Source organism: Euwallacea similis, chromosome 4 (genome assembly GCF_039881205.1).
Source record: "Euwallacea similis isolate ESF13 chromosome 4, ESF131.1, whole genome shotgun sequence".
NCBI lineage: Eukaryota > Metazoa > Arthropoda > Insecta > Coleoptera > Curculionidae > Euwallacea > Euwallacea similis.
This window is the reverse complement of record NC_089612.1, coordinates 2,362,630-2,386,593: the sequence shown is the minus strand read 5'-3', so window position 1 is coordinate 2,386,593 and position 23,964 is coordinate 2,362,630. Positions and strand designations below refer to the sequence as shown.

General features: G+C 40.0%; 2 protein-coding genes across 2 annotated transcripts; both read left to right on the top strand.

Moving 5' to 3' along the window:
• Window positions 1-322: 322 nt before the first annotated feature.
• brp (bruchpilot) lies at window positions 323-21,125 on the top strand. Its single transcript, XM_066389866.1, has 26 exons — window positions 323-530; window positions 1,763-2,054; window positions 4,596-4,739; window positions 5,134-5,395; window positions 8,159-8,308; window positions 9,270-9,366; window positions 9,789-9,844; window positions 11,072-11,272; window positions 11,453-11,779; window positions 12,363-12,532; window positions 12,588-12,769; window positions 12,937-13,259; window positions 13,494-14,111; window positions 14,218-14,921; window positions 15,017-15,452; window positions 15,894-16,362; window positions 16,447-16,665; window positions 16,722-16,963; window positions 17,088-17,300; window positions 17,441-17,701; window positions 17,931-18,115; window positions 18,172-18,232; window positions 18,471-18,776; window positions 18,833-18,993; window positions 19,051-19,198; window positions 19,847-21,125. The coding sequence occupies exons 2-26, from the start codon at window positions 1,774-1,776 to the stop codon at window positions 19,949-19,951; spliced, it is 6,321 nt and encodes a 2,106-aa protein (XP_066245963.1). The 5' UTR covers window positions 323-530; window positions 1,763-1,773; the 3' UTR covers window positions 19,952-21,125.
• A 762-nt stretch (window positions 21,126-21,887) lies between these two features.
• On the top strand, window positions 21,888-23,933 carry Hexim (Hexamethylene bisacetamide inducible). Its single transcript, XM_066389048.1, has one exon. It carries the CDS (start codon window positions 22,068-22,070, stop codon window positions 22,944-22,946), a length of 879 nt encoding a protein of 292 aa, XP_066245145.1. The 5' UTR covers window positions 21,888-22,067; the 3' UTR covers window positions 22,947-23,933.
• The last annotated feature ends 31 nt before the right edge of the window (window positions 23,934-23,964 follow it).

Sequence of the window (23,964 nt, the reverse complement as noted above, 5' to 3'; positions counted from 1 at the left end):
TAAAGGTTAAAGGACATGGAGTAATGAATAATAGTTGTGGGTGGAATTTCACGTCATAAAGCGCGTGCGAACCCACCAAAGGCGTAGAGTTTCAGTGAGTTTGAGCAATATTTGAAAGCCTTCGTAAAAAAAATCTTTACGTAACAATAAGTTTTAGCCATACTATTTTAGCTTAATAAACTGAATTATAGTAGTGCTTCAGGGGGATTCGGGGGGATTCAGGGGAGGTTAAGCAAAGTCCATGAACGCGCATCTGTACCCCACTGGATTAATGCTCCAGACGTGCGCGCGTTCCACTTTACGCTACACCCGTTTCATTGATCAACGTTGTTCCCGATCGGTTCCCGAGGAGTAAGTCGGCGCGTACGCAGAACAATGTCGGGACAGCAGGATTATGAGCACGGGAATATGTCGGTGGTGGTCTGAAAAAGTGTGCCGCGAGTGGACTATTACGAGTACTCATAACTCGAATCCATAGATGGATCCGTCAAACTCGAACTAACCTGCACCTACGAGGGTACTAGAACCAGGTAGGGGCTTCCAGATCTCTAAAGTCGCCCTTTCATTGATAACACTGCCCCGAATTGCGATTACAAATGAACAAAGTTGTAAATTGTGTCCCAAATCAGGCCAGTGCGGATCGATGCCAGTGGCAATGATGTCTGCCCGGTGTTGTAATGTATGGATTAAATAGCGATTTAGGTCGAGTCATGGTGTGGATTTCGTGCCCCTAATGTCGATAACGGATTCGACATGGACTGGAAGTTTTCTTCGAGACGGCAATTGAGTACTTTCGCTGACACAATAAGGACTCGGTTTATACATATATATTTACTCAACTGTCATTAGTCACTTTAAATGACGAGCCCCATCATCAGTTAATGCCAAATTAAATTACGAAGTTTTTATCAGAAACGAGCGCCTTCAACGCCCCCTCAAGGGGCCGAGCCCTCAAACTTTTCATCGCCCAATTACATTTCTGGCATATTGATGAGATACTTCTGACTTTCGGTTAAAAAAATTATTTTGCCTAGAATTCGTCGTCGGTTAATTCATCGACTGTTAAATTTATCTGGAGGATTACACCCACCTGAGAAGATTTTGCATTAACATGCAATACAAAAAAAAATCATTAATATTGGCAATTTTGCCTGTAAAAAATTTCCATGGAAACAATGAAACTGACCAATATTGTGGTTTTATTTCATCATTTTGTTGGATATTTATTGTTCTCCTGCTAAAGCTGCCATGACTTTGATCTATTAGCCTCAAGGGAATGTAGAAGTGTTAAATCTGACAACGTCGAATAGGTAATTCTCCGGAATTTTTAACGGAAAAACTTGGGCAATTTTCAATGTGTTGGGTAATGCCTAAAGCGCCATGTTGCCGCTCTTAAGACAACATCCTTAGATTGATGAGAGATTGAGAGAAAGAGAAAGATGTGAACGACAGTGCAAATAAAAATGAATATCACTTTAACGAAAGAAGTAATAAAAAGCAAATGAAAAAAAAGAAACCGAGGCACGCATTGACGAGCGAAAAGTAGCTTTTGCCGCACGTGTGTGGTAAAAAGTTTTATCGCAAGATAACCAAAGTGATCTGAGTCAGTGTCGACACTTATGAAGGCAATAAAGTTAAGGCATATGCACTGATAGAAAAAATATTGTATCTAACACATGCGAAAGTTTCTTTACCGCACTTGTTAGGTAAATTCCTAAAACTTAAAAGCCTTTTGAATTGAAAGCCTTCTGATATCTTCTAGAATGTCATGAAATGTCCCGTGACGCGTACGTGGGGGGCTCCCGCTCCCCTAGGGGCGTGAGGCTGCCCACCGTGGACCGGTCGCCCAGCAGGGCTTACCCAGGGGGCAGCCCCTTGGGCCGGAAATCCGTGCGCCCTACTCGGTCCGGGAACAACTCGCCGGAGCACCAGGGCTACGGGGCGCCCTACCACTCCTACTACCGGGACGACGAGTTGGAAGACGCCATGTTGGAGGAACGGGGAAGACCCATGTCCGTGGGGGTGGCTCATCATCGCTCCAGAAGTGCCACAAGGTAAATATCAAAATATAACAAAATTTTTGTTGAATTAACCAGAAAATGAAAATTACAAAAATACGGGAGCTACGTTTATGAATTTTAGTTTTTTAGGTATTTTTATTACCCCTTTACTTTAAAGCAATAAAAGTCATAGGGATGCTTTATAAAGGCATACAAATTTTGCCAAGAATTTAAAAGAATTTCTCTAAATAAAATCTTTAATTACGCCAATGAAGTTCCACAGCTTAAGCGATCAATTTTTGTACGTTTAATTCAGAAAATCAAAAAACTGCAAAAATGTTAAATCTATACAAGATATTTCTTACATTTTCACTTATGAAAATCTGCACGTTGAAAAAGTAAAAAAGCAGAGTCGTACGAGGGGAGTGTACTAAAAATGATGTACAAAATGTCTTAAACATGTGCCAAAAAAGCTTGAACTATGCCAATGGGTTTCTATGAAATAGTTGGGTTAAGAATTTTCATGAATTGCGTAAATTTGCCTATTTATTTAATGGAAACCAGGGATGTACCAAGTGTACTTAATTATAATAATTAGTACGCCAATGGAGTTCTAGAATGCAGGAATTTGAAGTGACTCGTTTAGCCTGTAAACATTCGCATTTTGACCCATTTAAAAACAGAGGCGTATCTGACAGATTTGCTGACAAAAAAATTTCTCATTAAAAAAATCAAAAATTCGCCGGAAGTTCAGAAATTAGGGGTGAAGCAATAATGAATAAGGGCATTATTCCTTTTAAACCAAGACCTCTTTCATTAGCTTCAGGCCTTTCAAAATTGCACTTTCTAAATATAGAAAACACTGAGTGCTGTCCTTCGTGCAGTCTGCGTGTTTGTTTTCCCACTTGGGAGCCCCGTTTATGTTTTAGATCAACTCCGGAAATAAATAAAACTGCTCTGCCAACAAAGAGATGCTTTAATTGCGCGGCGAAGTGTTGTTTTTCCTCTTTTGATTGGATATTTCTCCTGCAATGCAGGCAAATATTAAACATCAGACCTGATTTCGATTTTTTTTTCATTTGTTTTGTTTTCAAAAAATCATCTGTTGAATATGGGGATTTCGTTAAAAACTTCACAGAGAATTTTGTCGAAATGAAAAAAATACGACTCGCCCTGGATGCGAACCAAAAGCTTCTCGGTCCCAGACGTTTCGGGCAACCGACGCTCCACATCAACATTTCCTCTGTGATTAGCTCTATACAATAAAACCCGCGTCCAAAATAAAATAAAACATTTTTAAAATAAAAAAAACTTGTATTTTTAACGGCAACAAGTCTCATTAAAATAGTATGAGCTGAGAGTGATAAAAAACGACGAATTAGTTGCAACTTTGAATAGAAATGTTTACACGTATTTTTTGTCATCGCTTTTTGAACCATTTTAATAATTTTTAGCAATTCTTCAATCAAAAAGAAATGTACGACAGCAGTGGTATTTTCTCTTTAAACCCTACAAGCTAAAGTAATTAAATTAGCCCAACAACAAAGAACAATAACTGCTCCTAAGCAAATATCTCTTGGTTTTAAAAGCATTTTTATGGCAATCTTAACTATCTGAGCTTCAGCTATTAACGACCAAAAGGCCTCGTAAACACGACCAACATATAGACTCCATAATTACCGTTTTCATGACCGAATCCATTAAATTTCGTTTAATACCGCTGTCTCGTTCCAAACGGGAGCGAATCAATTTTTATTGGCGGAAGCGGCACTTATTGCCCTCAATTGAGACGATTGCTTCGATATCTAAACCCCGACTGGTTGCACACAGGGGGATTCGAAACACAGTGGACGAAGGACAGGTGCATGCGGAGGACTTCAAAAAGTCGAATTTTCTTTGGGAAGTTTTGCCGAAGGTTGCTGAAATAGTCTCAGAAAATATCTTAAAGACAAGTAGTTTCATGGCAAATTTCATTTTGCGCTTTTTTTTAGCTGGAGACACGGGGAGCTCGAGAAACTAATTGTCTTTACTGAGGAATGTCGTCGGTCGAGTTTACGCACAAAATGAGGTTTTATAGGCAGTTATGAAAATAACTTCTAAAGCAGCACTCGATGATCATCCTGACAATTTAATATATCGCAGCCCATGTCCATCCAAATACAAAATTGTTGGATTATATTAAGCCATTTTCTTAAAGCGCAACCAACATTCGTGATCACGTGACCGCAATTTTTCTGAAAACCACAAAATTTCAGCGTGTCCCATGCTTTCACCAGTAAAGTGCTCTTGGTTTCACAGCAAATCAAGCTCGGAACAATCACATTTTTCTTAAATCGCTGTTACTCACTAGCGAATTTAGGACATTTAACGTTGATGTAGGTAGACCATTCAACGGCACTGAGACGACCAGCAAAGTGAAGACTAACGGAAAAGTTAAATAACCGGGAAAGCCCAAAAGAGTAGCGAGATCAATATCTCAGCAGCAAACAAAAAAAATCGTGAAAAATCGATTTATTTTGAGGTCCTCTAACTCACGTGTTCAGTGTGTATTACGTTGACACTCACCCTGTATACTGAAGTGATGGTCAATTGCAGGCCATCAAACCCCATGTCCGTGCGCTACCAATCGCTGGACCGGGGCCCCACTGTGGTGGATCACGACCGCGAATTCCTTCCCATACGAGACCGCAGGGACCGGTCTTTGGAGAGAGGCCTATATTTCGAGGATGATCCATATCTGTAAGTCAAAAAAATTAGTCTGTTAATCATATACGTAGTGGGGCAGTTTATATTGGCAGAATTCGAGAAGGCTTTTGTATATGTATTTTCATCAAAATTATGTCAAGAATTCCGTTCAAAAGGCGTCCTATTATTGATGCTCCTATGTGTTAATGGTCTTATTTCTCGGAAACTAAGAAGGGCATAAACGTTTCTATAGGTGAATCAACTCTATGAAGCACCAAATCTCAGAAATAGCTTAATATAATGGGCGTCTTCTATGGAAAAATAGTTCTTGCGGCCCCAACATATGGCCATAAATTAAGTTTTCTCTCACCTTGTACACATTTCTCTGAATTTTCAACTCGATCGTCACCATTTAACTAATGCATTTCTCTGCGTTGCCCTTATCTAGTTCTCGCTCAGCCCGCCAGTCTCCCACCTCCCATCAGCCCTTCATCGGGGAACTACAGCACCAAAACTCGGATCTACAACGCGACTTGGCCAATCTCAAGAAAGAGCTGGATCTGACCAATCAAAAACTAGGCTCCTCCATGCACTCTATTAAAACTTTCTGGAGCCCCGAGTTGAAGAAAGAGAGGGCATTGCGGAAAGAAGAGTCGGCGAAATACAGTCTGATCAACGATCAGTTGAAGTTGCTGAGCAGCGAAAACCAGGTAAAAGTTGTTTATTGATGCCCCTGTGTTATAGCATTAACTGCGGTAAATGGAAATCTTACGAGGGTAACTATAGTTCCAGCAATTCCTTCGCGGAATGTGTGGTCTTCCTCACACTTTTTGCCCCTGGAAACTTCCAGTTTACTACCGCAAACACACTGGCAGACGCACAGGCCTGAGAAACTTAAACATACTTTGTGACCTACTTAAACTTCCAATTCAACATCCGCATGAATCCAGACACATCTCAAAACTATATTTAGATCATAGGCATGTAACTTATAGATTGATTTAACTGAAGAGGAAATTGGGTCGTGTTCCACGGCCCCAAACTCGTCGGCGGGGCTGCTCATTTCAAATAAGCCCTATCAGCCCCAGGAGATCGCTTTCTAGACCGATCGATAAGAAGACGGAGGTTCGACGACCGTAGGCGGCATTCTGCCCGTTTTTAACCCGGATTTTAATCACATTCCCACCTTTATTACGTGTATAGTTCAATTGCTCATGCACCTATTGTCCCTTAAACGAGACCTAAAGTGGCCTCAAAAGGAAAAGTCGCCATGTAAACAGCAATGCAAACGAGCCTATATTGATGATTTTTTCATGTGACTCATTCTTTTTCAAGAAATAACATGTAAATTTTCCTCTTTAAAGGGGGAAAATTTACCCTTGGGAACAAAGTTTCAAATTTCGAGACTTTGCAGGTGTTGAGGCTGAAAGGGGATTAGGGCCGGTTATTCGATACTTCTAGACTCGGCTTAATTTTTCCAGTGCGCTGGAAGCAATGCGAGCATTATTATTAATCACCAGAGAAACTCGTAAATTAGCGGGAGTAATAAGAAGTTCGTGAAATTAACTCAAGCTATAAATACTTGAACCTCGCCTCGAATTTCATTGTCTTGAACCGACGAGTTTGTATGTTGTATACTGAGCGTTATGGACCTTTATATCAATTCGCATTTAGGCTAAAGCATTAACGATGTAGGAAAACCGAAATATTTGTCAATATACAAGGTGTTAAAATTTCTTCAAACCCTAAACCCTCATGTGCCAATTACTCGAAAACCGATAAAGATAGCTATAGGGAAGTGTATCCGAGAATTCCTTCCATAACCGACGGGTTCATAACAATTAATAATATACAGAGTGTCCTATAGGAAAAAATTGACTTTCCAGGACCTAAAAAATTCCCTTAAAAATTGAGTCTTCATTCGAGTTTTCGAGAAAACTAAGAGAAAAGGGTATAGTTATTTCTATAGCTAAAATACCGTTATGAGTAGCAAATTAAAAATATTTCGTTATATATTGAGTGTTTCATATGGAAAAATTAAATTTTGTCGTCCTATAGCAATAGCTATAGCATAGCAAAACTAGTTTTGTTACAATCTTCAATCATCGACTCATGAACGTCCATTTGGCTAAATGAAATGAATACTTATAAGAATAGTATACATGGAGTTTTATTTGAAGAAGTGAGGTTTTAGGGTTCCAAACTAAGTGAAAATAATTTCTAAACACAAGTTTTACAAAACTTCAAAAACCCAATAATATACAGGGTGTTGCAGCAAGACACGCAAGACCAAAACTATTTAATATTGAAATATCAAACAGTGACCGCTAAGTTTGGACAACTTTAACTATCCCATTTACCTACAGGTACTCTAACTCTGGAAACTTGCTAATTCTGGAATGTCAAACACGCCACATCATTCAACTAAAATGAAATAGCATCTGGTCAGTGTTCTAGACCGATTGGTAAATGTGGATTTCATGAGATCGGTCGCGTGTATTTGCTAAAGAGGCGATCGGAGGATGATAGCTGGAGTAAATAAATAACGAGAGCTTTGTTTACGTCCCTTTCCACTAGTGAACAAACAAGAAATTATCTAGGATTGACAAAGTTATTATTTATGTATAAAAAGCATTCATTAGTCGTGCGAATTGGTATATTGTACAACGAGCGCGAAATTGCGGAAATGGTCGTTTTGCGTATGTTGTATACGATACTTTTCATATGAGTGCAGCATTTTGTGAAAAATAAAAATAATTTAAGTGGTTAAAACCTCAAAATTCGATACATCTATTACCAAAATAGGCTCTAGACAGTTAACGTTTGTATGCTTTACCTTGTTGCTCTCGATGTCGGTATGAAGCATTGAGAAATAGGTTTATTTCTTTACTATTTTTCGGTGCGCTTAAGGAGTAGATGTATTTTCAGTTCAATTAACTATCTAGGAAATACCCATTTTTAAACTCGTATAATGAAGAAATATATTACCCTAAAGCAGTTTTATTATAATTTAATTGAAGAAAATTCCAGTGTTATTATTAAGAATAAGTAGGCGATAGACCGATAGTTTCTGAGGACCCAAATAACCGAAATTAAAATCACCGGGCTAGTTTACTGAAACCGGGTTTTTGACTTATTAAAGGCACGTACAGCCAATGAGAGGGCGTCATCAAGCGTCACACGAACGCCGGCGCTAATAAACTAGACTTCCATAACACCGTTGTTCTACTTAACCGACTTCGTGCCTTTTATAGTTACCGAGATCCTTATGGTTGACTTCAGATATGGGCACCCTTTATAACTGATTTTGTGTAAGAAATTAACATGGTCCAGCGGTCTACGCAGACATATTATAATTAATGATTCCCATGTCCTTGTCGGGCCTTTTATTTAATTTAAAAAAAAGTATACTGTATTCAAAATTGTTTTCAATAAACGATTTTTAAAAGTTCCTATTGAAAACTCTGTTCTAGAAACAAGCAATGTTGGTGCGTCAACTAGAAGAAGAGCTGCGCATGAGAATGAGAGGCCCCAGCGTGGAAGTTCAACAGCAAATGGAAGCTCTGTACCAAGAAAACGAGCACCTGCAAAGGGAAATAGCAATACTGAGGGACACAATTAAGGTACGCATTTGCTCGCACCTGAAACAATCACATTTTACACGCATGTTGCCACAAAACACAATATTAATATACGAGAGCTTTCTCTTAGCTGCCAAGCCTTAATATATGAAATACGTTAACACGTAAAGTGTCACCTTATAAAATTATTTCCTTTTCGTGCTTTGCTTTGGCTCACCGCTATTACAGATTCTGGATTCTTCCATAAAGGCGACGATGAGTAGTCGCCGTGCACCGTCAGTACAATGCGTAATTCGGTAATTTGGGGATTAGAAACTGTTAGAATTATCATGGCACTTTACGTGTTAATAACGAGATTCAATAATATCAGAAAAGATTCTAAAAATCCTTGTTTATTGGACAAAGAAAATTAATTCCGGCAACATTGCCTGAGAGACATACAACCGTGTTACGTCCATGCAGCAGGCAACCCGCGATACTGGGGATTATTTTATATAGGCAATGTTGCCATGTCGACTAGCTTTTATTCTCTTAATGCAAATTTCCAAATTGTTTTGTAAGTTTTTGCTCCAAATATGTTCGAGAAACCCATAACATTATTCGCATTTTCCTCCACTGACGTTGTTTTCAATGGGAAAAACCCCAGCTGACTGATTTCCAATATGTTACTTTTCCCCTTTCTAACGCATCTTGGCATTTTCCGAACCTTTCTAAATAATTATTAGGAGGCACTTTACGAGGAGAACGAACAACTCCATCGGGAATTAGGCGTCTTAAATCGCACGAACAAGGTAACAAACACCTTCACGATAATAAATATTAAGGCTTTTGTGACGCTTTTGTCTGGCTTTCAAATTGTTATTCCGTTTTATTTCCACATCCACGTTCAACACTTCACTTCTGTTCTTTCACACGCACCATTTTTGCAATAATTCCAACGTGCCTCTTGAGCCCTTTCTCCATTGTTAGCTTCACCCAGATTAATTCAAATAAGTCTTTCTAGGAACTGGAGCTGCGCATCGAGACCCAAAAGCAGACTCTTCAAGCACGAGATGAGAGCATTAAAAAGCTACTAGAAATGCTACAAAATAAGGGAATGGGTGAGTACTCGACTTGCCTGCATTTTTAATTATTATCAGTGTCTCGCTTTTATCCCTCTTTGGCACTTTCACCTCATTGCATCTCTCTCTCTCTTCCTTGATGTTTTCGTCAATCATTTAAACCAAGGGCGGCAACACACAATACAACATGACTCCCCAGCGATGCGCCGGACCCCATTAAATATCCAACAAAAACCAGTTACAGCATCAATTCATCGCCCATCTTCGTCCATCATCATCTCTATGTGTTGCGTGCCACAGACACCAAACAGTATAAGACACGTCAGAATATTTGAATATGAGGTAGATGTAAAAGCGAGAGACGGGTGTCGCTCCCTGTGCGGTTCACTGTGGCGTTGACCGTTCGACGCGCAGTCAGTATCATTTAGAGCTAATACCGCGCGATGGCGCCTCTGTTCCAGGTAAAGAAGAAGAGCGTGCGATGTTCCAACAGATGCAGGCGATGGCTCAAAAACAGGTGCTTAATCTCGTAGTTGAATTGCCTACGGTTGTCGGTGAAAAGGTTTGAGAGAGCGCAGTTGAATCTGTTGGGGTTGGCATAAATATTGACGTATGATGAAGATGTATGAAAAAAATCATCAGGTTATCTATATTCAACGAGCTTTTAAATGCATAGTGACAGACCAATGTAGACAATAAAAACGAAAGACAGTCGTCAAAATATCTCCGAAATGTTAGAGTCAACGTTTAAGTATGATACAAGTACCTAACTGATGATATTTTTGGTGCATTATTTTCATGAGCATAAGTGCAAAGTGGAAGATGTGTAGTTCAATTTCATTGGTGGAAAATGTCGATTTTACAGCTACGAACTTGGTTTAAGAAAATTCCATTATTATTGTAATAACGAAAACTAGACACTAGAGGGGTAGCTTTTAAGGACCCAGATAACTAAAATTAAAACCACTGGATTAATTTACTGAAGTCGGCTTTTAAACTCGTCGATGGCACGTACAGCCAATGAGAGGGCGCTATCATGCGTCACATGAATACGGACGCTAATAAACTGGACTTACATAACACCATTTTGATTTGGTGTTATTGTAATTCAAAAAGTCGTATCAGAGGTACAATGACACCGATTTCAAATAATTTCAAATGTCAATATGTCACTTACAGTAAGTGGTGGATATATGGTCAGGTGGCCAGAGAAATAGGCACATTATGCTACTGATAAAGTTATTCGGACATTGATAATTCGGAGCCTAAAGATAAATTCAATTACAATTTAAGATTTTTTCATAGTGTGGGACATTCTTACTTTTTGATAATGTAGATTCAAGTTTCTCTTTACCTAATAATTTATTTGATTTCATGGATATTACCGACAACCGTAGACCGTTTTTGGTAGTTAGATCGTGAAAGTGAGGTAGAGTAACGTGTGATTGTGTTGAGAATGTTCACATTCATCTGGCACATGAACAAGAATAAAGCCATCAAGCATGTTGAATGTTGCCATTGATTTAGATGTTGTAATTCTATTGTTGTCAACATCACGCTCACGACGTGGGACTCATCATGTGGCCCTGGGAGACACTAAAAAAAAAATAAAGAGAGATCGAAAGAAAGAAAGAAAGAGTGTGATTCTTGGTGATGTGTCGATGACGGTGGACGGTGGTAAAGCTGATGCGTCGCTGCGTGTCCGTTCACCCCGATGCGTCCGGTCACGGTCCTGGTCTTGCAGGAGCTGCAGGCGGCCAACGAAACGCTGCGCACGCTTCAGTCGCAGCTGGAGCTGGTGCCCTCGCCCTCCAGCAGCACCATTAAGGTGCTGCTGGACACGAAGGACGCGAGAATCGCGACTCTGGAACGCGAGGTGCACCTCTTGGAACGGGAGATCGATAGACTGGCGCCGCCCGCGCTTCTGGAGCCTCCTCGCCGCCAAGTAAGTTTTCTGTTGAACGATGTGCAGATCGGCAAGGATGGGTCCGTGATTGGTAGACTGTAACTAGCTGTAAGGCTCATCCGGTCGCTCGCTGGAGAGCTCAGTTTTACCACCTCACTGTCTGTCGGCACGCATGTGTCCCGCATGGTCAGTGCATGCATCTGCTCGTGTGTGCTACAGCTCGACGAGTTCCGCGTCGAGATCCAGAGACGCGACCAGGAGATTCTGGCGATGGGCGCCAAGATGAAGACGCTGGAGGAACAGCACCAGGACTACCAGCGCCACATCGCGGTGCTAAAGGAGTCGCTCTGCGCCAAAGAGGAGCACTACAACATGCTACAGACCGATGTGGAGGAGTTGCGTGTGCGCCTCGAGGAGAAGAACAGACTGATCGAGAAGAAGCAGCAGCAGCACCAGCAAGAGAGGATGAGGGCGGGGGCCGAGATCGCAGAGATGCGTGAGCACATGGACATCAAGGATCGGAAGATCAATGTATTGCAAAGAAAGGTGAGTCATTGTGCTAAGGTTCCATGCAATGTTCAAAAGGACGGCATATTTTAAGGGCTCAAGAAGCAAAGTGTTCCCAAATTAGAGGGCTTTAAGGTCCACAAATTGTCGATTATCAAGATTTGATAGTGCCTGCAAAATGCCTCGATTTTCAGATCCCAAAAATTTGAAATTTCAGTTTTTTAAGGTCCAGTGTGTGGTTTTAAAGGCAAAAAAATGTCATTTTCTAATGATTTTGGAGGCAGAATATATAATTTTTTTAAAATTTCGCATGTCCCCCCTGTAATAGTAAATTCCCAAGAATAAAATTATTCAGTTTATAATTTTTCAATAATCGATCGACGGAGATTCAAGTGTGACACTCTGCATTGTGTAATATAGTTCTGACGTAAGTAGAAAGTTTCTTATTTTTCTTAACAAAAATGAATTTATGATTTCACCTTCCAATGAAACAATTTTCCAACTGGCAACGTCGCGATTCTTTTTTATTTCCGATACTAACCCCCAGAAATGTCAAGCCATGTTGCCAACTGTAAACAATTTTCGCAGTATCCAGTTTAACTTCACATGCGCAACAATTTAGGTTGAAAACCTGGAAGACCTTCTCAAAGAAAAGGACAACCAAGTGGACATGGCACGCGCCCGCTTATCTGCAATGCAAGCCCATCACTGCTCGTCAGAGGGCGCTCTCAGCACCCTCGAAGAAGCCATCGGTGACAAAGAGAAACAGATGAACCAACTAAGGGAACAGAGGCATGATCTTTTTCTATGAATGATGTTTTTGTTTTGACAAGAATTTGCATTGTAGAGACCGCGCAGAGCAAGAAAAACACGAAGAACGGGAGCTGCATGAGAGGGAGATCGCGGACTATAAGATGAAGATCCATGCGCTGAGCAGCGAAGTGGAGAAGCTTACCGCTAGACTAGATCGAGTGCAAACTGACAGAGAGCGCATCGAGGCCAAGTTGGAGAGCTCACAGTCTGAATTAGGTAATGATTACCGTCTTGAGGCACACATTAACATCAATTAGAATACGTAAAAGTCATAAAGATTGCCCCTGCAAATCCAAATTCTTCTTAAATTAAACATACCAATGTCCAATTTAATCGCTTTCATGCTTCCGCTGATTGTCATTAACTTTCGGATTTCCCAATAGGAAAATCGAAAGCCGAATTGGACAAAGCGATGGAGTTTGGTCGTCGCGGTGACGACTACGACGCAGCCCGTCAGCGCATCGCTCGACTCGAATTGGAGAACGAGCGTCTGCGCCAAGATTTGGAGTTGGCGCAGGCGAAAACAACTCGATTCGGCAGCAACATTTACAGCAGCACTCACGAACTAGATCGGATCCACGAGCGATCGGACAAGACCTCATCCGATTTGCGACGTTGCCAAGCTGAGTTAAGGGTAACGCAGGCGGATAGCGAGCGTGCACGTGCTGAGGCGCAGGCACTGCAGGAGAAACTGGAAAAGTCTCAGGTGAGGCACCGAATTATAGGTTACATAATATTCGAACTTATTAAAAATCTGTCTTCGCCATGAAAAGCAGATGCTTTTTCCCGATGGACTATAAAATCCGTGAAAGTGAAAGATGTACATGCGCATATGCGAAGGATTCCCGAGTTAATTATCTTTCCGTGCCTTCTAGCGGAAACCAATTTCATTTCTAATGCTCTTGTTTCAATTAACTAACGTCTTCTTTTTCGCTTCTAGGGGGAAGTATACCGCCTCAAGGCCCGCCTAGAAAACTCCCACCAGGAGCAGGACAGCATCCGCGAGGAGCTCGAGAAGGCACAATCCACGACCGGAAAATTGCATGCCGACAAAGACCGAGCCTACGCGGAACTGGACAAGCTGAGGGAGGAGCTGGAGCGCACCACGGCGACCTTGGGAAAGGCTCAACTGCAATCCGACAAGCTCCAGAACGCCTACGACAAGGCACAGACCGAGGCCGACAAGCTACAAGAGAAACTCGACAAGTCCATTGGAGAGACCAGACGTATCCAGCTGGAAAAGGAAAAATTGGGATACGACTTAGAGAATATCCAGTCGCAATTGGACAAGGCTCTCGGCCAGTCTGCTCGCATACAGAAAGAGAAGGAGCAGGCCCAGCTCGAAGTCGATCGGCTTAGGGACAAACACGAGAAGCTGCAGGCTTCGGTTAATCGGCTGCAGAAGGAGAAGGACAGCTATCAGGATGAGTCCGAGAAACTGAAGGAAAGGCTCGATTTCCAACTGAACCAGATCACTAAGGTGCAAAGAGAGAAAACCGATGTCCAAACCGAGTTGGACCTTCTCAAAGAGAGATGGGAGAAGGCTCATATATTACAGGTAATTACTTTTTGCCATATCTAAATATACGCCGCGATCTACACTTTGATAAACAATTTAAAATCTAGTTTTCCATTATAATTTCAACAATAATCTTTATTTTCAGCAAAAATTGCAAATCGAACGGGATGATGCGGTCACTGAAAACGACATCCTCAAGGACAAACTCGAGAAAGCGCTGTACACCTCCCAAAAAGCGGTAGACGAGCGCGAAAATGTTCACCGCGAATTCGAGAAGCTCATTGAAAAGTATGACCGCTCGCAGAGTGATCTCTACCGCTTGCAAAACAAACTAGACACAGTGCAGGCAGATAAAGAGCGCTTGGAGCTGGAAATCGAGAAGCAGCAAATCTTCATTTCGAAAACCAAAGAGGAGCAGAGAAAGTTGCAAGAAGAGGGACAACGCGTGCAAGAAATGTACGATAGAGCCTCCATGCAATTGGCTCGATCTAAAGAGCTAGAAGAGAAGCATAAAGAAGAGGTGGAGAGGCTCAATATTGATATCGAAATGATACGAGATCGGTATGAGAAAGTGCAGGTGGAGTTGAGAAGAGTGCAGAGCGATAGAGAGAAGCTGCAGGCTGATAATGAGAGGTTGCGGTATGAGAATGAGAGAGCGCAGGCGCAGAGCGCTAAAGCGCAAGCGAGTTACGAAAAAGCTCAGGAGGACATATCGCGGCTGAGCATCGAGGTAGAGAAGCATCGAGATAAGCACGACAAGTTGCAAAACGAATTTAGAAAAGTGGTAGCAGAGTATGATCATCTGAGGGAATCCAGTGGAATGGCCGCCAGAGAAAACCGATACTCCAGGTATTTAGTTTATTTGTTATAAGAGCGCAATTCGTATAGCTTCAAAGCTATATCAAAATCACTTAATACAGTTTTAGATATCAATACTCTTTTAGATACGACAGAGAAGACCCAACAAGGACGAAAGAAGAAAACGACCGGCTGCGCGCCGAAGTTGATCGGCTACGCGAGCGCCTGGATAAAACACTCGGCGATCTGGACAAGAGCAGGAAAGAACTGGCCTTGGTGGAAAGCACTCGAAGCAAATATGGATTTGAGGAGAAGGAGAAACTGGCTGAAATGGAGCGCTACAAGGAGGAACTGCAACGGACCCTCAACACCAACCAACAACTGGAAACCAAGCTGCACGAAGCTTCGATGCAGCTCGATTTGGCCAGGCAAGACGTGGCTAAAGCACAGGCGGCGCAGGAGAAACAGCGTTTGGAGTTGGAGAGGGCGGTGATCGAGTTGGAGAAGCTGCGCGATCGGTATGAAAAGCTCAAGGCGCAGTGCGAGAAGATGGAGAAAGATAACGATAGGATCAGAATGGAAGTACGTAAGAAAAAAAATGGAAAAAGCAATGTTATGTACGGTGACTATTCGCTATTTTATCAAGAAAAATGTTTAACATTAAGGCCCGTCGCCATTTCGTTCAGGATGTACCTATGTACTATAGTTGATATAGATTAGTTCTAATCCTAATTAAGGGAATTTTCTAAAGTTTACAATTAAATTTTTTTAATTGTTTTTTGCATTTACTGCTTGCATTCACCATAATGTTAAGAAAATCAATTGTAGTGCAATTTTGTTGACAAATATTGACAGTGGGAATGCGATTTTTTCAAGAAATTGACAGTGAAGATTCTAGAATAGATTAAAAGCAGATTTTACACAGTTTTTCACTCTACTAGTGCATTCACCATTGTGGCCGGAAAATAACAATGTTTACTGACAAAAAAATGACTGAAACTAACGTTTCCCTCTCCTCTACAGTCGGCCCAACAAGAACGCAGACAAACTCTGGCAGCAGACAAGGTACGCAACGACGAACGCCTCGAAGTCGAGCGACTCAAAGACAAACTGGAAAAAGCGATCCAGGCACGCAACGCCACGGAAATGGAGGCAGGTCGACTGGCCCAGGAACTGGAAAAGTCGCAGATGCACCTCACCAAAGCACTGGAAACCAACGAGGCTACAAAAATCGAGTTCGAGCGCATGGCGAGCGAATTGGCGCGTATGCACGAACATTTGGAACGCGACAAAGTGGACTGGAAAACCATGGAACAGGAGAGGGACGTGCTGAGGGCTGAATTGCAACAAGTGCGCAGCGGAATTGACTCGCAGAGGCGTACGTTAGACCATCGGACTCAGGAGACTTTGATCAAGTTGCAGCAGGAGCTGGCGCAGTCCAATAGGGAGAGAGAGAAAATGGCATCGATGCTAGATAAACAAGGAAGACAAGGTATATTTGTTATGTTAATATTAAGTATATTATGTACAATGATGACGTTTCGTAATCCACTTATTATTAATTTTGTATGTTTAGGAGAGTCCATAGAGAAGCAAATAATAAAGTACGACGCGGACATCAAACAACTGACAATGGAAAGGGATCAACTGGTAATTCAGCTGGAAAAATCGCAGGATATGCTGATGAACTTCCAGCAGGAATTAAACCATAGCGAAGCAGAACTGGAGAAGCACAAACAGGAGGTTGTCAGACTTAAGAATGAGCAAAAGAAGATGGCACAGGACGTCGAGAAGGGTTGGAGGAATTATGGTGAAGCTATTCAATAAACTTACACGTTTTCATTAATCCAGGAACAAAGGAGGTACTGGAAAATCGCGATAGAGAAATCGCGAATCTTCGTCAGCAGCTGCAGCAGGCTCAAAAAGAGAGAGACACGCACAAACAACGCGCAGAAAAAGCTGAGAAAATGCTGCACGAATCGGGGTCGAGAGACGACGCTGAATTGGAACAATGGCGAAACGTCATTGAGCAAGAGACTAAAAGGGCTGACCAGGCTGAGAAGACCTCACAGGATTTGCAGAAGAGGATCCAGGTATATTTTCTCCTGAAGATTGATTAAGTATTATTCTATTAAATTATACTTAAATCAACATATTATCTCCTTTTTTACTCGCCGTTTTGTCAAAATATGCCTCATAACCAAACTTTTGATTTAGGTGATGGAAAAGCAGCTTCAGCAGCAACTCAACCAAATGGCGCAATATCAAAGAGAACGTGGAATTCAGGCGCCTGCACAGGACGATAAAGAAATACAGAGATTGAGAAAAGAGCTGGAAAAATCTCAAGGAGAGGTGAAGAATTGTACCACAGAGAAAGAGAGATTGCAGGCGCAGTTGGAGATGTTGGTGCAGGAGTTGGAAAAAAATCAGGTTTGCTATGAAGGACAAAAAGGAAATAAAGATTTTTTGTTTAATTCTATAGATTTTTTGTTTAATTGTCTGTTAAACTTCTAACATCCCATGTGAAATTATATAAGGTTAAAGTTTAAGATTTGAATGCTTTCTTTCAGTTGGAACTGCTGGAAACCACAAAAAAGTTGCAGATGGCGCCACAGCAAAAACCCACCGAAGACTTGTCTGGGCAAAAGAAGCAATTGGAGGACGAGAGAAGAAAGATAGAAGAGATTAGAAAACAAGTAGAAGAGCAGAGGAAGAGTGTCGATAACAAGCAAAGACAAGTGGATGAGAAGGAGCGACAGTTGATCGAGTTGGACAAGCAACTGCAGAAACAAAAGCAACAAATGGACCAATTACAAACCTCCCTCCAAAAGGTAGTAGTTCATCCAAAATATTTTTTTTTAATATAAATTCGTTTATCGGACACACCATTTTATAAAGAATGTACATAATACTTTTTGAGAACATTTAGACTTATTCAAAGTTTATTTTTAATCAATAATTACAGGAAAATTCTATTTTCTAACGAATTAACATACAGGTTTACCAATCGTAAAATCTTAAATTTCCAAATTAGTTAATGTGGTTTTTTGTGATTTTTAGACCGGAGGAACGGCAGCAGCGGCCACCGAACTGAACAAGAAACTAGCAGACTCCGAGAAGAAAGTGGAACAAGCGCAGGAAGAGGCAAAACGATCCGCTACCGAAATGGAACGACTACTCCAATTGGTCCAAATGAGCCAGGAGGAGCAGAATCAGAAGGAAAAGCAGATAATGGAGCTACAGCAGTGCGTCCTCATTTTTCTCTTTAATTTTTTTGCTCAATTTAACAAGCCAATTTCAGGGCAATGAAAAACTTGCAAACGAAGCTCAAGCAGCAGCAGCAACAGGCGCAAGCGCAAGAGGTACTTACATACTGTTTAATTACTAACACTTCTTTTTACTAACACAAACATTTTCCATCTTTTTCTAACACGCTAACAAGCAGGCTGGACCCGCTGGCTTCCTCAAGAGCTTTTTCTAAACCCTCTAAATGTATCGATAAGTACTAAATTCCAGAGCCTCATTCCTCCGAACGATTTCACGTTTTTTCTCTTTTTATGTGACTATATAGTTAATCGTGTATGTGTGTGTGGGTGTTAGAGAGAGACACGCGACGAAATAGATGAGTTAGGGCAGCGGCTCCAAACCGCCCTCGAGAGGCTTAAAGAGCGAGAGGAGGCTTTGGAGCGTGAGCTGAGGGTCAAAAATGAGGATTTGAGGAACAACAATGAAGATGGTGACATGTCGTGCACAGTTAGAGTTAACCAACTAGAGGAAATGGCTGAGGACCGGGAGAAAAAAATCAAGAGGTTGGAGGATGGTTTGAGGGAGGCTATACAAATTGCTGAGGAGCGTGAGGAGGTCTTGCAGAAAGAGGAGACGAGGAGGAGGCAGATAATGGAGAAGGTATTTCAGATTTTATTCATGGGTTATTCAAATGAAATTTACCGTTTCCTTTTTAGGTCGGCAAACTAGAGCAACGTCTACTGTCTCTTCAATCTGCACAAGCTCTTAGATGCCACAGCTGCAAACCTTATGTGCTCAGGACTAGTCTTCTAGAAGAAAAGCTGCGCAAATTCATGAAGGAGCGCAAGAGGAACCTTCAAGAGTTGGCGCATCTCAAGTTTGTAGTATATTTTCGAGTATTTTTAAGGGATTAAATGAGCTGTTTCGCGCTTAGAAGGGAAGCTCTGGAGGCTGCAATTAGCGAGAAAGACTCGCATTTAGCTCTTTTGGAGATGACAGGAATAAGAAACGCTCGGCAAGCCGAGGAAGCCGATAATTTGCGTGTGAATAAGAAAAGGCTTGTGGAAATGCTCAAGAAAGAGGTGAGTAAAGAAAGAAGAGAACCTGCTTACTCGATGAATGAGGAAGGTATCGAAGATGAAATACGAATCTAGAATTCAATTTAGAGTCTCTAAAATTGTTTACTTATATGCAGTGCAATGAGTACAATCGTCAATTTATCAAACATATTTCGTATAAAATTAACATTTTAAAACCAGTAAGAGATAGAAATTTAACGTTCGTTATTTTATCAATAGAATTATTGTTTTTCCAGACAGTTCTAAGACAATTCAAACTAATAATAAAAATGTTATCAAATTCGTTTTACTTTTATGTTTTACGTTACTTTTGCATTTACCATATTGTCCAGAAACATCGACAACATATTCAAAAATTGGCCTTGAATATTAGAATAAAATTAAAACCCCTTAACCTGAATTAAAACAGGTTCTCAACTGTTTTACACTCTGCAAGTAAATTCACTATTTTGTTGACAAATACTGACGACAGTTATTACGTAATTAATTTTATGAAGAATTTTAAAAAAAATGTATACGGTTTTTCATCCTTCATTGTTATTCACCATTTTGTCCGCAATATGATCGACAACATGATTTTTTAAAGAGAAAGAATTTTTTAAAGAAATTGCCCTGGAAAACTTTAAAATAGAATGTTTTGAATGTATTTAGGCCGAATCTAGTGTGACCTTAATGGATGACTCAGACATCGATGTCGACGAGCTCTCTACCGAAGTCATAGAACCAGAACCGCCCTCAACCCTAAAAAGCCCTTAACAACAAAAGTGCTTAATAGATTTAATTGTTGTCCACTCGAACTCCTATTAAATTAAACGAAGAAATTGTGACCTAATTTAAGCGTTAACTTATTAAGCTTAAGGCTAATGGATTGATCTCAGCAATAAGAAAGTATTCTCTATAACATTATTATGTAATTTGTGTGATGGACATCAAAACACGTGAAATCGCCCTGATGCTGCTGCTGATGGTGATGAAGACGTCGGACACATTTCTCACTGCCTACTGTGTATTATATTAACTATAATAATGAAATTGCTATAATAATAATTAGATTGAATTATTGAGAGCTACATGTAGTTAAATTGCTTCATTAAACTACCACTATTTCGACGTTAGATATGACAATAATAATACGGGGAATGGGGCTAGAACTTTTGCGCACGAGGAAAAGTCTTCTAATGGAGATCAAACGGCAGTTTTGTATCATAAAGTCATTGTTATTGATTATTATTATTGTTAAGCGTCACGTTAGCACAATTAGAGGCATTGAACTAGGCAATGTTTCAGTCCATATAATTACCACTAGAAATATTTTTGTTTGAATTATTAACTATTGTACACAGAGTGTGCTTCGTGGAAGCTCCATTATGACCTACTCTGTGTATTCATGAAAAACTTGTATATTCCATTGAGGTTCATATCATGATAAATAATTCTATATTGTTGTAATAAAGTGATGATCACTGCCATTCACTTATCGTAGTAGAGGTGTCATGTTGCAGCTTTCTTCTACTTATGAAAAATCGTCTTCAATAATAAAGCCCATTCGTATCATCTGAGACATATCTCATTACTTATCAGTTGGATGCTTTTGTATTGTTATTAGTTAATGGGGGAAAGTAAAGGTAGTACCACTATGAACTTACAATGAATAGAATATAGAATGAAAGTACCGAAATTAAATGCGCAAGTCTCTTTACGAGGTCCAAACTATTCTTTAACCGACACTACAAAAAATTGTTTCATCGATAATACTTATATGGTATAATGACATTTAGATTTGCAAACGTGCATAATGTAGTTGATGACTGTTTTCGTTCCGCAATTCCATTTTTGAACACGCTGTTGTATACTTATTGATAAAATAATAATAAAATGTTATAAAGGGAATGTAAAATTGTGAGACGAAATGAAAACTTACGAACTCTGAGCGTGGCGTTTTATTTCCTGCTTAGATTTTTGAACTGGAGGGTTGGTGTGTGTAATTGGTTGTCGACATTTTGCGCCGCAGAAGGTTAAGAAAGGCAAATATAATACGAGGACAGATGTGGAAGTTTAACCATTTTCCTAGGCAATATTAAAGCTAATGTTAAATGAATACTTACAGGGTAAGCGATTTACAATCAGTTTTTATGGTTATTTTTTAGCATTTCTTATAACTTCTCAAGGTGATTACTTAACAACAGCTACTAACAAATACTTTTAACACACCTCTCGTAGCCCTCACTCACCATGTCTTGTTGACATAAACATCACGTGACGCTTCGCAGTCTTGTTTCAGCCATAATTTGAAATTTCTATTACCACTTAGTATTAATACAAAACGATATTAAAATGAAGATTATTTTCTATATAATAATTTTTTGCGTTAACGTGAATTTAATTGTCAATTCCAATACCAGATTAATAGTATGTGTTGAAACCTAAACATATATTCTAGCCTAAAAATGGCAACAACAATCTGCCATCTACCGCTAAAAGTACAAAATAGTGCAAGAGGGTAATTTGTGAGAGAAAATCACGACTCAATTGCAGTTATGGAAAATCACAAGTAATAGATAAAATCGAGTCGAAAATTTATACGATAATAATTAACACTAAACTTACCTTCAAAACAAAAAATCCATAACTCGCCGAGACAGAAATCTGCACTATTAGCAATAAACATTCTCTTCTTAGTGATCGCTGCGCCCTCACACACCTATTCCCCCCAACCAAAAACACAAAACCGAATTTCCAAAATGGCGATTTCGCTGCAGTCGTGTAAATTCGCTCTCCATTTCGAGTGGTTTTTCAAAGTGCTCCCTAATACCAGCCCTGAGTGAGTATTTTCACTGCTTCCATGTGAATAGAGTGAGCGATTTTGGCGAAAATGAGCGAAAAAAGTGAGGTGATTAATGGTGAAAATGCAGTTTCAAAACCGTACGACGCTGCTGCAGGTCCCCAGGATGACGTCCTCCCGCGGAGCGACGCGCGCGCAACCAATGGCTCGGCAGAGCCGAAGATGGCCGAAGCGCCCCCCAAGAAGCGCAAAACCAGACGCGGGAAATCCAAACGCAAAGCCCCTTACCAGAAATACGGAGGGAAGAGCCGCAAAGTGATGAAACCTCGAATTGTAAAGCCCGAGGCCCCCCACAATGACAATCAATTTCTCTTTGAAGATCATGGGGGTTTTGAAGAGCTCGATGAGAGACTCAAAAACATTGACCAAGCTTCCACCTCTTCAGTAGTAACCCAAACTCGAGACTCAAGCTTTAGCATTGATTCTGATGGAGAGGAATTTTACTCCTCACCAGATGATGAAGATGAGTTCTTAATGCAGGATTTTAATGATCAATACCAGAGCATCCAAACTGAACAACTACAAAAAATGTCCAAGCAAGAGCTCATTAATGAGTACTTAGCATTAGATAATCGTAACTCATTAAAGAACCGAGACCTAGAAGACACCATTACTCGTCTTCAAAAAGAATTGGACAAGTGTTGTGGTGAAAAAGAGGCTTTGCAAAAGGAAATTGAGGCTTTAAAAGTTAAGTTGGAGACCAAGCAAAAGAGCAATTGTGACAGTGAAGACTCAGAGACAGACTCGAGTGATTCATGTAGTTCTAGTTCTTCAGTGAGCAGCAGTGAATCAAGTGGAGCTGGAAGCCTGGTGGGTGATGGTGAAAGTGTAGTCGAGGTGTCTTATATAAATGGACATGTGTCACCCCCCATGAATGTTGATACTCCTGTTTTTGTGTGTTCAGATTAATTAGTACTACTAATACTTTCTTTTTTTATATAAAAATATTTGCAGATGGATTTAGTGCAATTGTACATTTGGCTGTTATTTGTTTATTTATTTATTTATTAAGTAGTAAATTTGTGTACAAAAGATGACATCATTATTGTCAAATCCATCTGGAAATAGTTGCAGATTATTAAAGACATAGTCCTAGAGTTATTATTAAGTAGAAGAACTAAATGTGGGATTAGTCTCAATTAGTCATTGTCAAGAATGTATTCATTCCTTTTTTTTCAAATTTAAACACTGTTACATGAAAATCTAATAGGTGGGCAATGCTTCAAATGGTCCTCCCTATAAGAAATCAATTTCCTGGTATAGAAGTGTTTACAAAACTTTCTTTTTATTTAATTATTTTAACCTAATTTAAACACACTTAATTGTTTTAATGGTAGAGTATAAATTGTGAAAATTAAATCATATTTTGCTGTACTATAGTATGATTAATTAACATTAATTTATCATCATCATCATAACATAGACTATAGCCCCTCTCATTGACAGTAATAAAGCTTAACTGGCAATCAGTGAACAGTTAATTTTTCTAGACGCATAAAAGGCCAAGTTATTGAAGTTTAACAGGGCCATAAAGTTGCTAAAAATATGCTCCTGGTGAAAACAACACTTCAGTAAGTTGGCTCTAAACTAGGTAAGATGAAGTTAAATTGACAACATTTTGGGGCGCCATTTGATGTTATATTATAAGGAAACTTTTGATCTCAAATATTTTTATTGTTATTTTTGTAATGAAAAACAAAAAAATCGAAAAATGTATGAGCGCGTGTATGTCATTGGTAAACCAAAATGTTTCGCTGTGATTGTCCCTTTGTACAGGGCAACTTTTTGCTATTTTTGCGTATTCTTCTATTAAGTATAAGTCGTTTTAAATACTTGGCAATTGAAAGTTTTTATTGGTAGTTGTACATTTTATGTAATAAAAGTCTGTTCCATATAGTGTGGCTTTTATGATCATCATGTCAAGAAA